Consider the following 14,456-nt stretch of genomic DNA (forward strand, 5'->3'; position numbering starts at 1 on the left):
CATGAGTCAATACACAGACATGTGTTATCTACAAACCCCGTTTCCATATGAGTTGGGAAATTGTGTTGGATGTAAATATAAACGGAATACAATGATTTGCAAATCCTTTTCAACCTATATTCAATTGAATGCACTACAAAGACAAGATATTCAATGTTCAAACTCATAAACCTTTTTTTTTTTTTGCAAATAATAATTAACTAAGAATTTTATGGATGCAACATGTGCCAAAGTAGTTGGGAAAGGGCATGTTCACCACTGTGTTACATCACATTTTCTTTTATCAGCACTCAATAAACGTTTTGGAACTGAGGAAACTAATTGTTGAAGCTTTGAAAGTGGAATTCTTTACCATTCTTGCTTGATGTACAGCTTAAGTTGTTCAACAGTCCGGGGTCTTGTTGTCGTATTTTACACTTCATAATGCGCCACACATTTTCGATGGGAGACATGTTTGGACTGCAGGCGGGCCAGGAAAGTACCCGCACTCTTTTACTACGAAGCCACGCTGTTGTAACACGTGGCTTGGCATTGTTTTGCTAAAATAAGCCGAGGCGTCCATGATAACGTTGCTTGGATGACAACATTTGTTGCTCCAAAACCTGTATGGACCTTTCAGCATTAATGGTGCCTTCACAGAGGTGTAAGTTACCCATGCCTTGGGCACTAATACACACCCATACCATCACAGATGCTGGCTTTTGAACTTTGCGCCTATAACATTCCGGATGGTTATATTTCCTCTTCATTCCGGAGGACACCACGTCCACAGTTTCCAGATATAATTTGAAATGTGGATTCGTCAGACCACAGAACACTTTTCCACTTTGCATCAGTCCATCTTAGATGAGCTCGGGCCCAGTGAAGCCGGCGGCGTTTCTAGGTGTTATTGATAAATGGGTTTCGCTTTGCATAGTAGAGTTTTAACTTGCACTTACAGATGTAGCGCCCAACTGTGGTTACTGACAGTGGTTTTATGAAGTGTTCCTGAGCCCATGTGGTGATATCCTTTACACACTGATGTCGGTTTTTGATGCAGTACCACCTGAGGGATCAAAAGTCCATAATATCATCGCTTACGTGCAGTGATTTCTCCAGATTCTCAGAACTTTTTGATGATTTTACGGACCGTAGATGGTAAAATCCCTAAATTCCTTGCAATAGCTCATTGAGAAATGTTGTTCGACAATTTGCTTACAAAGTGGTGACCCTCGCCCCATCCTTGTTTTTTGAATTACTTAGCATTTCATGGCAGCTGCTTTTATACCCAATCATGGCACCCGCCTGTTCCCAATTAGCCTGCACACCTGTGGGATGTTCCATACAGGAGTTTGCTGAGCATTCCTCAACTTTATCAGTATTTATTGCCACCTTTCCCAACTTCTTTGTCACGTGTCTCTGGCATCAAATTCTAAAGTTAATGATTATTTGCAAAAAAAATTTTTTTTATCAGTTTGAACATCAAATATGTTGTCTTTGTAGCATATTAAATTGAATATGAGTTGAAAATGATTTGCAAATCATTGTATTCCGTTTATATTTACATCTAACACAATTGCCCAACTCATATGGAAACGGGGTTTGTAAACAGCTGGCAAGACAATGATGTGTTGGTGCTGGTAGCTTCATGGTTTGGGGCTGCACGGGTTCTGCTGGCACTGGAGAGAGCTGCTATTCTTTAAGGGGAACATGACTTCCGGAATGTATCCGTACTAGGGATGGGTACCCAATTTGGTACTTTTATAGGTACTGACCGAAGTCCGTTGAAAGATGCCATATTTCGATACCTTTTTTGCCCGACTCTGCCTCTCAGCAATGTTTACAGTTTCCATGCCAACAGAGAAAGCAGAAGGCGCTCAGAAGTACAGTAAGGCTCCACTTTTCAGTATGTGCTAGCTTGATGCTAATTTACATTGGATTTGCCGTAAATATGCTACCATTTAGCATTAGCGATTTTACATGGCAATTTCAGCACCTCCAAATTGGGTAACAGGACAGGATACACTTTATCCCACAATGGGAAAAATATGTGGTTGCAGTGCAGATACATAAAGTCCACAAATAATTAGGTAAAGTAAACACATAAAAACAAAAGGGAAACAATTAAGGACATAAGAAGACAATTGTTCAAGCACAGAGCTGATACAACCGGTTTCGACTGATGAATGAAAACTACAACTCAGATGCACGTTACAATCAAACAGTTGGTGTTTCATAAGTATAATATTTACCGTTTAAACATTTTGTAGGACTGAACGGAAGAAAAGACTGGCACATTCAACCTAATGGCAAATACTACTTCCTAGCTAAGGCAACAGTAGTGTAGTTTATACACTACTGCCATTTATTGTCTTGGAATTGCAACTGCATGCAAAACCTACTATATATTGAGATTTCCTGACCTTAAGCCACTACTTTATCTTACACTTTAAACACAGCGGCTTATTAGACGGTGCGGCTAATTTATGGATGTCTCTTTGCTGACTGCCATAATAAAAAGTTTAAAAAAACAAGGAAATACACTAAGTAGGTGTTTTTTTGTTTGTTATACGGCTCAATCTTTTCGACGAGTTCGCTCACTGCAGTTGCTGCAGTGTCCCTTCATTTAGTGCTTTCAAACCGGACGTAGCAGTGCCGTTCAGTCTTCTAGCCGTCCATAGCAGGTCTACTTGTATGGATTCTTCATTCATCAGTCCAAGCAACATTTACTAGTTTTACAATATACCTAAAACTTTTTATACTTACTGTCCCATATGTGATGTCCTTAAGAGTGTTTTCATGCATATTTGTACTTGCTATCGTAATGTAGTGAAGCTTGCATCGTCAGCATGAACAAATATGCAAACACGTTTACGAGTGTCTGTGTTAGTATATTAACTTACAACGGCATTCTTTTTGTATTGTTTTCGTTTCACAAATTCCTCAGTAAATTCACCAAAATGTCACCATGGAGTTATTGAGTCTGTTTTGACTGATTGGAGAGCCAGCTTCCACAGTTAACGGATCTGTGACAATGACTTATGTTTTGTTTCATCAGACGTTTTACTGCCATGTTACAGGCACCGCTTGGAAACAACTAAGGTATATAAATAAACATTTTCACAATCTTCCTGTGTAAATAGCAGCTAATACTTTTTAAAATATTTTTTTCTTCTAAAACTTTGTGGATGCGGCTTATAGCTCGATGCGTTCTTAATTCCGGAAAATACGGTAGTACAGTACAGTAAACGAGACACAGAAATGTAAGAAAACAAGACAACTGGACAGCACCGATCAGTGTTCTATGTAATTTTAAAAGAGTTAGATTTTTTTAAATTTAACCAATTAACATTTATTACCACATTTGAACACACAAAAGAAGTGAAAATTGGCACGGTTGAGTATCAATATCGATTCCCAGGTAATGGAAGTTGGTCCCCAATCGTTTGAAATGTGGACGGTACCCATCCCTAAATGTGACATAATTAAGCAGAGCACGATCCCTTTCGTTGGTGAAATGGACCACATGTCAGTTTTCCAACATAAAGAGGGCAAACACACCTCTAAGACGAGTGCCCTTCTAAGTAAGATGTTAGAGTGACCAAGTTTGTCTCATCCACACCTGAACCCAGTTGAGCACCTGCTGGGCATCCTCCAGCAGAACTTAGGATGGAAGGTGGAGGAGAGCAAGGTGTCTAACATCCACCAGAGCCACCTGACATGTCATGGAGGAATGCAAGAGGACTTCAGCAACAACCTGTTTAGTCTGGTGAATTCTATGTCCAAGAGGTTTAAGGCAGTGTTGCTCACACAGGACACAATTTGGATAATAATGGCTGCAGTGGTTAGTAAATCTGCACTGCTATACACACAGTACACTCCAAAGTATACCCAAGTTTAATTGATATAATATAGTATATCTTTGAATTGTTGATCTGTGATTCTTGTCAATCCTTCATCCAGATCCAAAACCGACCCTATCACAGGAGCAGTGAAGAACACAAAGTACCACCAACTGTAGTAAGTTGGCATTTGCATGGCTCATTAGTTGTCAAAAATAGAATGATAGCATTTGGTTCTGGCTTCTCAAGCTGCTTAGCCATGAGATTATGCTGATCGAAGGCACTTGAACTCATTGCTATGGCAACCAGCCACACTGATTGAAGAGCACTTCTGAATACCTCAAATGAGTCTGGTCATGTTGAACCCGTACCATGTTGCTCGCAAAGTGACTTCAAAAGACTCTGATCCCCCAGCCGCTAATGAGAGCTGTCAGGTGAGCGCAGGCCCTCGGAATAAATGGAAAATCTCCAGGCGTCCGTGTCCGAAACTAATTTAATTATTTAGGTTCTGGTTGAAGGCGCACATTTCCTCTGAGAAATTTCAGCCACAGATCAGCATACATAAAAGACAGCCATCACGTATAGCATTAGGTACACCTGCGCTGCCTCATTAATAATCCCGCATCACATTGGGAGATGTTACTAATAGTCAGATAAAATTAGGCAGTGCAGTAAACATGTTAAGTTTCCCGAATACAGTATGTTGCTCCTTTGTCACCTTCTTGTGGATTAAATGAGTGATTCAGGCCTATGTCCAATTATGTTTTTAATAATACCAAGTGCATCAAATACTTATGTGACCCAATGCAAACAACCTTCCCTAGTCATGATGCCAAAAATAAATATGTATATCTAACCAACAGACATGGTCACACATTATACAATACAACACCATTTTTGTCCATGCACCGAAAAACCATTCAAAATTACACCCATTTAAATAATTTCAAAGCATGATGGAATAAATGCAAAACACTATCTCCACATTTAACTGCTTGATATTTGTAATTACAAAACATTAAAGAGGTTGTCACGGAAGTAAACAAGGTAGGAGTACAACTTTTAAATACTCTTAATATCCAATTTTATTAATTATATATCCATTTCTATCAATATAATATGTACATCCCACCTTCCGCCTGATTGCAGCTGGGATAGGCTCTGGTACCCCCCGCGATGCTGAGAGGGACAAGCAGTAGTAAAAGAATGGATGGATGGATTGTATGTACACCAATATAAATGTACTGCATGTACAATCTAGTCGAAGAGCGCACAAGTTTTCAGTGATCACTTCGTTAAAGGTTTGTTTGATATAACGTTTAATATTTCCCATTTAAATATTGTTTCTTTATGTTATTTGTATTTTGTATTTGTATTTCTTGCTACGAGTGCTTCACAAAGCACCAACTCAGCGAGTCTGAATAAAAGAAAGCAAATGTGAGCAAAACCTAAAAGTTAAGTTTTTACCAAAGGCAGCAATCATAAATGAATCTTTAAGCACAAAGACAATGTTGACATTTATAGTTATGTTTTGATAAAGACGGGTAAAAACACGCGTACTTGTAAACGGGGCGTGCAACAGCTACAATTAAGGCAACAAACATGGCTGGAGACGCAAAGATAAATCACGAAATGCAACCTTACCCGAGCAAAAACGATACATGATTCATCTGGTAGAATCTTAATATCAGTGTCCATGACCCAGCCACAAGTTGTAGACCTTCTTGCTTTTCCAAGTTTTCATGTGTTTTTGGTGTGTAAAATGTCGTCTGCATCACCTGATAGTTTGACATGTTTGGGAACGCGACCAACGGATAATCCTTGGGCTCACTTAACAAATCTTTTTTTGATAACGTATACAAATAGTTTGATATTTTTCTCGTATATGCTTTTAATGGTAAGATCTAAGCTCCTTGCGTACGCAGATAGTTTGCACTCTTCTAACTTCCTTTCAAAACTCACGCGACAGAATACAACCTTTATTACTGTATTATTGATATTTATAGTTATTTAGCCATTTTTATGCTTGAAAATACCAAATAAAAACAGAATGTGCTTTAAAAAATATAGTTAGGAAGCCACAAACTTCCAAGCACGAAGTAGTGAGGGACGACTGACACTAAAAATAATTTTTAGGACTTATTAGGGAGAAAACATGACATATAATAGCTGACAGTTTTATCCTCTGTTTGCTAATTAGGCCAACCTACCCATTATGCATCTCCCAATCGGTCACTGATGTGTGCGAATGACAGGACGCAAAGCTTTGACTTGCTTGAGAAAATCGATGGCGCCACCTGTTGGTTAGCGTGTATAAAACTCTGTAGCTTAAATATATAATTTTTGTCAAGGGTCAAAATACTAGGCTGTAAAATTGTACAGTCTGGTCCAATAATGTGTCTTTAAAAGAAAAATGTTTATGCATTGTGTTCATCTCGGACCATGCATTCTAGATTTTCTCTGTATATTTACATCTTTTGGCGTATTTTCTATAGGTTTCTTAGTGTGTTTTTATGAATGAAGGTGAATTGTGTGTCTCTGCAGCGACCTCCTAGGCCTGGTCACCTATTTGGACTGGGTGATGATCATTGTGACCATCTGCTCCTGCATCTCCATGATGTTTGAGTCGCCCTTCACCAGGGTCATGCACGTGCCCACCCTGCAGGTCGTCAACAACGGAGCATCCAGCATGTTTTATTAAAAAAATTATAAAATAAACGCCACACGTTCCTCTCTTGTTTTAGATCGGGGAGTACGTCTTTGTCATCTTCATGAGCATCGAGCTCAACTTGAAGATCATGGCCGACGGTTTGTTCTTCACTCCCACGGCGGTCATCAGAGACTTTGGAGGTGTCATGGACATCTTCATCTATCTCGTATGAAAGCTCCAAGCCTCACAGAGCTCCATGAATATGCCTGACAAGATATCTGAGTTGCTGTTTTACTCGTTACGTCCCAGGTGAGCCTCATCTTTTTATGCTGGCTTCCGCCGGATGTCCCGCCCGAGTCCGGCGCTCAGCTGCTGATGATGCTGCGCTGCCTGCGACCGCTCAGGATCTTCAAGCTGGTGCCCCAAATGAGGAAGGTGGTGCGGGAAGTCCTCAAAGGATTCAAGGAGATTTTCCTGGTGGGTGCATGTGAGCAATGACGACACACCTGGAGAGATGCAATAAAGCACATCGTTGAATTTCAAATATAATATGAAATAATTGAATGTATTTATTTCATTAACTATATACTTATTCTTAGAAATAAGTGAGTGGGGACGGCGTGGCACAGTGGCAGAGTGGTCGTGCGCAATTCGAGGGTCCCTGGTTCAATCCCCACCTAGTACCAACCTCGTCACGTCCGTTTTGTCCTTGAGCAAGACACTTCACCCTTGCTCCTGATGGGTGCTGGTTAGCGCCTTGCATGGCAGCTCCCTCCATCAGTGTGTGAATGTGTGTGTGAATGGGTGAATGTGGAAGTATCACATGTTAGACCCGCTCGACATCCATTGCTTTCGGTCCCCTAGAGGGGGGGGTTGCCCCCTTCTGAGGTCCTCTCCAAGGTTTCTCATAGTCAGCATTGTCACTGGCGTCCCACTGGATGTGAATTCTCCCTGCCCACTGGGTGTGAGTTTTCCTTGCCCTTTTGTGGGTTCTTCCGAGGATGTCGTAGTCGTAATGGTTTGTACAGTCCTTTGAGACATTTGTGATTTAGGGCTATATAAATAAACATTGATTGATTGAAGTAGTGTCAAAGCGCTTTGAGTACCTTTAAGGTAGAAAAGCGCTATACAAGTACAACCCATTTACCATTTATGACCATTTAGTATAGCACAAGTAAATACAGTAATAAATACATGTTCACAGAAAGTGCACGAATATTTGAAATAAATAAAATAAATTAAGGGAAATTAAATAAACTATGGGCAGCACGGTGGTACAGGGGTTAGTGCATGTGCCTCACAATACGAAGGTCCTGAGTAGTCCTGGGTTAAATCCCGGGCTCAGGATCTTTCTGTGTGGAGTTTGCATGTTCTCCCCGTGACTGCGTGGGTTCCCGCCGGGTACTCCGGCTTCCTCCCACTTCCAAAGACATGCACCTGGGGATAGTTTGATTGGCAACACTAAATTGGCCCTAGTGTGTGAATGTGAGTGTGAGTGTTGTCTGTCTTTCTGTGTTGGCCCTGCGATGAGGAGGCGACTTGTGTAGGGTGTAAAACAACTTCCGCCTGAAAGCAGCTGACATATGCTCCAACACCCCCACCCCCCGACCCCAAAACGGACAAATGGTAGAAAATGGATGGATGGATGGATGGATAAATAAACAAAACTTTGCAATGCTCTCCCTTTGAATCTCAGAGCTGCTGCTACATCTCTTGAAACTTTTACATCTTCACTAAAAACTCACTTATTTGCGCTAAAGTTTAAAACATGTTAAACTCAACATATTTTTTTTTAAAGAAATTATGTTTTTTTAATGCTTTTGTACTATATGGATATCACTTATGTGTGTTCTGCTTATTTTACGTTTTAACTATTTCATTGTTTGTTTCATTAAGCTGAGTATTTATAGCCTTTTCTGTACATATTGTGATTTGTATTTTTGCCCTTTTGTATTTAACATTTACAGCACTTTACTTTGGGGCAGTAGTGACTGTTTTTGAAATTATGCTTAGGAAATAAATAAACATTGTTCTTAAAATAAGACATTTAATTAAAAAAATAATAACAATAAGATTATATCCAAAGTAAATATATTTTCTTCTAATACTTTCCCCTGACTAATCAGTATTGATATGATCCTCCTACAGGTTTCTATTCTCCTCCTCACGCTGATGTTGGTTTTCGCCAGCTTCGGAGTCCAACTGTTTGCTGGAAAGCTGGCCAAGTGTAACGACCCCCATGTCCTGAAAAGGGTACGGCAGCAGACATACCTCACCATTCCTCTCTTGCCGCATCTTTCTGCAATCAGCAGCCAACAATCTAACAATAACAAGGCTAAAGAAAAGCAAGTTGATTTAATAGCATGACTCCATTGGCCACAGGACGATTGTCACGGGATATTCCGGATTAACGTCAGCGTGTCCAAAAACCTCAACCTCAAACTAAAACCAGGCGAGAAGAAACCAGGATTCTGGGTACCAAGAGTCTGGTAATGTCACCTCTTTTTTCATGTTATTACTTGAAATACAACTGCCGATTAATGTTGTGTTTGTGTCACATTCCAGGGCCAACCCTCGCAACTTTAATTTTGACAATGTGGGGAACGCCATGTTGGCCCTCTTTGAAGTGCTGTCTCTAAAAGGATGGGTGGAAGTCCGTGATGTCATCATTCACCGCGTGGGACCGGTACAGAACATTTGTGGTATACATAGTACAGGCCAAAGTTTTGGACACACCTTCTCATTCAATGCATTTTCTTTATTTTCATGACTATTTACATTTTAGATTGTCACATCAAAACTAAATGAACACGTGGAGTTATGTACTTAACAAAAAATGGTGAAATAACTGAAAACATGTTTTATATTCTAGTTTCTTCAAAATAGCCACTCTTTGCTCTGATTACCTGTGATAAGGTGGCGACTTGTCCAGGGGGTACCCCGCCTTCCGCCCGATTGTAGCTGAGATAGGCACCAGCGCCCCCCGTGACCCCAAAGGGAATAAGCGGTAGAAAATGGATGGATGGATGGATGCTCTGATTACTCCTTTGCACACTCTTGACATTCTCTCGATGAGCTTCAAGCACACCTGTAGTGTATAAACCCTTTCAGGTGACTACCTCTTGAAGCTCTTGGAGAGAATGCCAAGAGTGTGCAAAGCAGTAATCAGAAACTACAACAGTGGTTCTTAACCTTGTTGGAGGTACCGAACCCCGTTAGTTTCATATGCACATTCACCGAACCCTTCTTAGTGAAAAAAAAATAAATAAAATTTTTCAAATTCAAGGCAAAGTTTTGTGTTTTTGGTAACACTTTAGTATGGAGAACATATTCTAAGTAACACAGACTTAATATAGAGGTTGTTGGACACTAGGGGAACATATTCTAAGTAACAAAGACTTAATTTGGAGTTATTTGGTTAGGGTTAGGCTTAGAGGGTTAGGGTTACAATGAGCCCATGCCGAATAAGGCATTAATAAGTACTTAATAATAACTAGTTAAGAGCCAATATGTTACTAATTTGCATGTCAATAAGCAACTAATTAATGGTGAATATGTCCCCCATACAAAAGTATTACCATGTTTTTTTTCTGGTCACAAAATGAACCGTGCAAGAACATTACCTTGTTCAAAGAACAAAACAGACGCTAAACTCACACTAGACTGGATAAACTCACAACAAATGACACACCTGCAAATCAGTGTGACTTCTGCTGTTGCCGTATCCGTAATACGCCGATAGGGAGAAGTTTTTATTTAGACGATGAGTCGGGTCTGTTTTGACCTCTGCCGAACCCCTGAGGCCGACTCACCGAACCCCTAGGATTCGATCGAACCCAGGTTAAGAACCACTGAACTAGAAAACATGTTTTCAGTTATTTCACATTTGTTTATTAAGTTCATAACTCCAAATGTGTTCAGTCATTGTTTTGCCTTCAGTGGCAATGTACAATGTAAAAAGTCATTAAAATAAAGAAAATGCATTGAATGAGAAGGTGTGTCCAAACTTTTGGCCTGTACTGTATTTGTACTCGCTCGTATTCGCAGTAACAGCAGATTAAGTCCTACGTATCAATGTTTGCAGATCCACGGAATCTACATCCATGTCTTCGTGTTCTTGGGCTGCATGATTGGACTCACGCTGTTTGTGGGCGTCGTCATTGCTAACTTCAATGAGAACAAAGTAAACAAATGTTGTGTCGCACTGGAAAAATGACTAAATGCTGAACAATAAGGCCATAGACTAGAATAGTCTCAATTCCTGCAATAAAGTTAAAAATGTTACAAGCATAGAGCTTTATTATTTTTAACGCACTATTGTAGAGTAGTACAACTTTTATCCTCGATATTACAAGTTTTTACAACTTGCATTACGTTTTCCCAAGAAAAATAGGCCTTTATTCTCCTTACATGGCTTTTCTCTCATGACATTACACATGTATTTAACAGTGTACAATTTCCAAAGATTATTCTTATAATATTAAAACTTTTTAGAACTTTATAGTGACTATTTGCGGTGTTGGGGCCACCTTTTTGAGATTCTTAACCTTTTATTGACTTACCGTAAATACATGATAAGCTAATTCAGTGTAGGTTAAAATATGATATCTACGGACATATATTGAAAGAAAACACAGTCTACATTTCAATTACATATGGTACCTGACAAAACAAATTGTAATTGCTCTGATGTGAGATTGTGTTTAGTTTTGTGCTAATGATATGGAAAGGTGCCATTAAAAAAGGAGGCACAGGCTGCAATCTTTCTTCAAATATGACGTTTTTGTCCTAACATTAGGATTTCTTATACATTGTAAAAAGCAGAAGGTGTTTAAAAAAAGAGAATTTGGACCACACAGAAGAGTTAAATTGTTCATTTATGTGTAAAAAAAAAATAATAATAATAACGTTACCTGAATAAAGTGTGTGGAATTACGCATTTATTTTTTGCCGAAATTGTTTTTTTTTTATTTTTTATGAAAGTTATTTATTGAGTAATAATATTTAAATTATACAAAGGGAAATTAATCACAGTTTTGCAATTATTAAATAATTGAATACAATAATGAAATATTACAATAATTTTGTGTGATCAAGGCAATCATTTTTAGATTAAAATGTCAGAATATTACAAGTATGTGTGTGTATATATATATAAAAAAAATATTTCCCCAACTTAATACTTTTTTATTTTTTTGCATAAAATTACAACTTTACTCTTGTAAAACTGTGACTCTTTTTCTCGTAGTATGATTTTAATATTATTGTAATTAAGTAATTAACTTGTATATATGTTTTTTTCCCAATCTATAAAATGTTTATTTTTCCTGAAATTACAATTTGTATTTTTTTAAAGTTTTTCTTTCATAAATTAACAATTCTTCTCTCCTTCGGGTCCTGATTCTCTCGTGCAAAGAAGTTTTGCTTATGTCGCTTATACACGGCTGGAAAGGCAGCCATCATTGTCTTTATTGTTTCCCTCCAGGGCACTGCTTTGCTGACTGTGGACCAGAGGCGATGGGAGGACCTCAAGAGTCGGCTCAAAATTGCCCAACCTCTCCACCTGCCACCTCGTCCAGGTACATACTGTAGCTCTGCATATCATTTTAGTGTCAAATCAGGCTAACCAAATAAGTCCTTCTTTGTGCTTTTGCAACTTACTTGTAGCTAGTATGTATGCATTCTTGACTGGATCCTTTACAAAATCACCGCAGTTTTTCGGCCACATCTTAGAATGGAACTTTGAGAGTTGGTGAGTCTCGTCAGAGGCATTGTCGCTGTTTGTGCATTTTAGGCTGAGAAGTAATAAAAAATATAAAAAATCAATAGTCGTAGTAGTCAGCAACGCTTCTTGGACAGCAGATGAATCATCCTACTTTTCATCCACAGCCAAAGGCTTTAGGCACCACTCACTGGCAGACCATCAATACACTGACCTGCCCATGGGCTCTCATGCTCCTAATTAAAGTGCTTGTACAGTGCAAACATATCTAACATATTCAAAAAGAAAACAGAGCTTTCAACTTAGTTTGGGAATGTACCGGAAGATTATGGATGGGTGCCAGTGTTAGGGAAATGTGCTGTAGCTTGCAAGTTGCTGCCAAAAGATGAGCTGCAGCATTCATTAAAAAAGGTTTTGTGTGTGCACAAACTGCATCAAGGTGTGAAAAATATCTATGATTTGGAAAAAAATATGAGAACATTTTTCAAAAAAATGGTAAATTAGAATTCATTGAAATATATTTTGATTTTGTTACATTCGTATTTAAATTAATTTATAAATATATGTATTTTAATGTCTTATAATACTTTTTTTCTTACTAGATTTTGTAGTTTTTAATTGCCTTTTCTGTTGTGGTAAAATTAGATTAAAAACACAAAATAAACACTTCAATAACTTTTAATATTAAAAATGGATTAATTAATAACTAAAAACTGTATTATGTAATTAAAAAAAAATAATGGACAGTTATTTCACATTTTAGATAACTCACATGAAAGCTGTCTATTTCATTTTGAGATTATGTTTATTTTTTATTTTTCCATCCATCATCCATCCATCCAGCTACCTTTTTAATATTGGAAATCAATGTATAATTAAAAATAGGACTAACAGTTAATTAATTATACTCATTTAAGTAATACAAACTTGACAATGAAAAAGAAGCAAAGTGTGGATGGAGAACAGAACTGATCTTTCAGACAGTCTTTGAGTGCCATCTAGCGGACGTTGAGCATATGTGCATGACTGCTGCAGCCTCTATGGCAGGGGTCGGCAATCTTTACCACTTAAAAGAGCCATTTTGACCCATTTCACAAAATAAAGAAAACAATGGGAGCCACAAATGTCTTTTGAAATTTAAAATGAAATAACACTGCATACAGAGGTTTTGTTTTACTTTGTGCTATGTATAAACAAGGGGTCTCAGACACGCGGCCCACACCTTAATATGACAATTTAATGATAGTGGGGCCCGCGAGTTTAATATGAATGCCGCTTGACAGCAACACACTTGCCAACCCTCCCGAATAATCCGAGAGCATACCCAATGTCAGATCAACCATTCTCGCGAATGTTCGTAGAATTTCCCTCGTTTAAAATTAATAAGGGCATCCTATGGAGGTGCTGCCTTATGACGCCCTCTACAACATGTTCAATAAGTTTGCCAGCCCAGTCGCATGTCGTATGAGGCTTCTGCAGACACACGTTAACGATTGCAAGGCATACTTGTTCAACAGCCATACAGGTTACACTGAGGGTTGTGATATAAACAACTTTAACACTCTTACTAATATGCACCACACTGTGAACCCACACCAAACAAGAATGACAAACACATTTTGGGAGAATATTGGCACTGTAACAAAACATAAACACAAAAGAACAAAAACCCAGAATCCAATGCATCCCACTCTTCCGGGCTACATTATACACCCCGCTAGCACCAGATCTCGCCACCCCCTTCGTGCGTCGGTTGAGGTGGGCGGGGTTGGAGGGGGCGGGATTTGGTGCTAGGGGGTGTATAATGTAGCCCGGAAGAGTAGGGATGCATGGGATTCTGGGTATTTGTTCTTTTGTGTTTATGTTGTGTTACAGTGCCGATGTTCTCCGTAAATGTGTTTGTCATTTTTGTTTGGTGTGGGTTCACACTGTGGCGCATATTAGTAAGAGTGTTAAAGTTCTTTATATTACAACCCTCAGTATAACCTGCATGGTTGTTGAATAAGTATGCGTTGCAGTCACTTTTGTGTGTTAACACAGGCTTAATTCAAAAGGTGACCTGTTAACACGCAGATCGTGTGATGTAAAAGCCGACGCGACGCCATATTTTAGCGGAGGTTAAAGGCATTGCCATCACTGCACACCCTCAGTATTGAAGTTCAGGTGAAAATTGGAGAAAGTTATCCCGGGGTGATTTCTGAGAAAGGCAATAAAATCCGAAAACCTCACGGTATAATCCTTGGGGTCAGCAATTTAGCAGCTG

The 14,456-nt window shown here is 38.9% G+C and overlaps 1 protein-coding gene across 5 annotated transcripts in view; it reads left to right on the forward strand.

Annotated features, from left to right (window-relative positions):
• nalcn (sodium leak channel, non-selective) overlaps positions 1–14,456 on the forward strand; it is a 214,852-nt gene that overhangs the window by 176,958 nt on the left and 23,438 nt on the right. For all 5 annotated transcript variants that reach the window (XM_061879749.1, XM_061879750.1, XM_061879751.1 and 2 more), the window contains exons 23-31: positions 3,943–3,999; positions 6,366–6,486; positions 6,566–6,697; positions 6,781–6,948; positions 8,620–8,724; positions 8,854–8,960; positions 9,037–9,157; positions 10,556–10,654; positions 11,957–12,050. In XM_061879749.1, coding sequence (XP_061735733.1) covers positions 3,943–3,999; positions 6,366–6,486; positions 6,566–6,697; positions 6,781–6,948; positions 8,620–8,724; positions 8,854–8,960; positions 9,037–9,157; positions 10,556–10,654; positions 11,957–12,050 — 1,004 coding nt within the window. The remainder of the gene's footprint in view (positions 1–3,942; positions 4,000–6,365; positions 6,487–6,565; positions 6,698–6,780; positions 6,949–8,619; positions 8,725–8,853; positions 8,961–9,036; positions 9,158–10,555; positions 10,655–11,956; positions 12,051–14,456) is intronic.

The sequence above is a fragment of the Nerophis ophidion genome, linkage group LG19 (assembly GCF_033978795.1).
Source record: "Nerophis ophidion isolate RoL-2023_Sa linkage group LG19, RoL_Noph_v1.0, whole genome shotgun sequence".
Classification (NCBI taxonomy): Eukaryota; Metazoa; Chordata; class Actinopteri; order Syngnathiformes; family Syngnathidae; genus Nerophis; species Nerophis ophidion.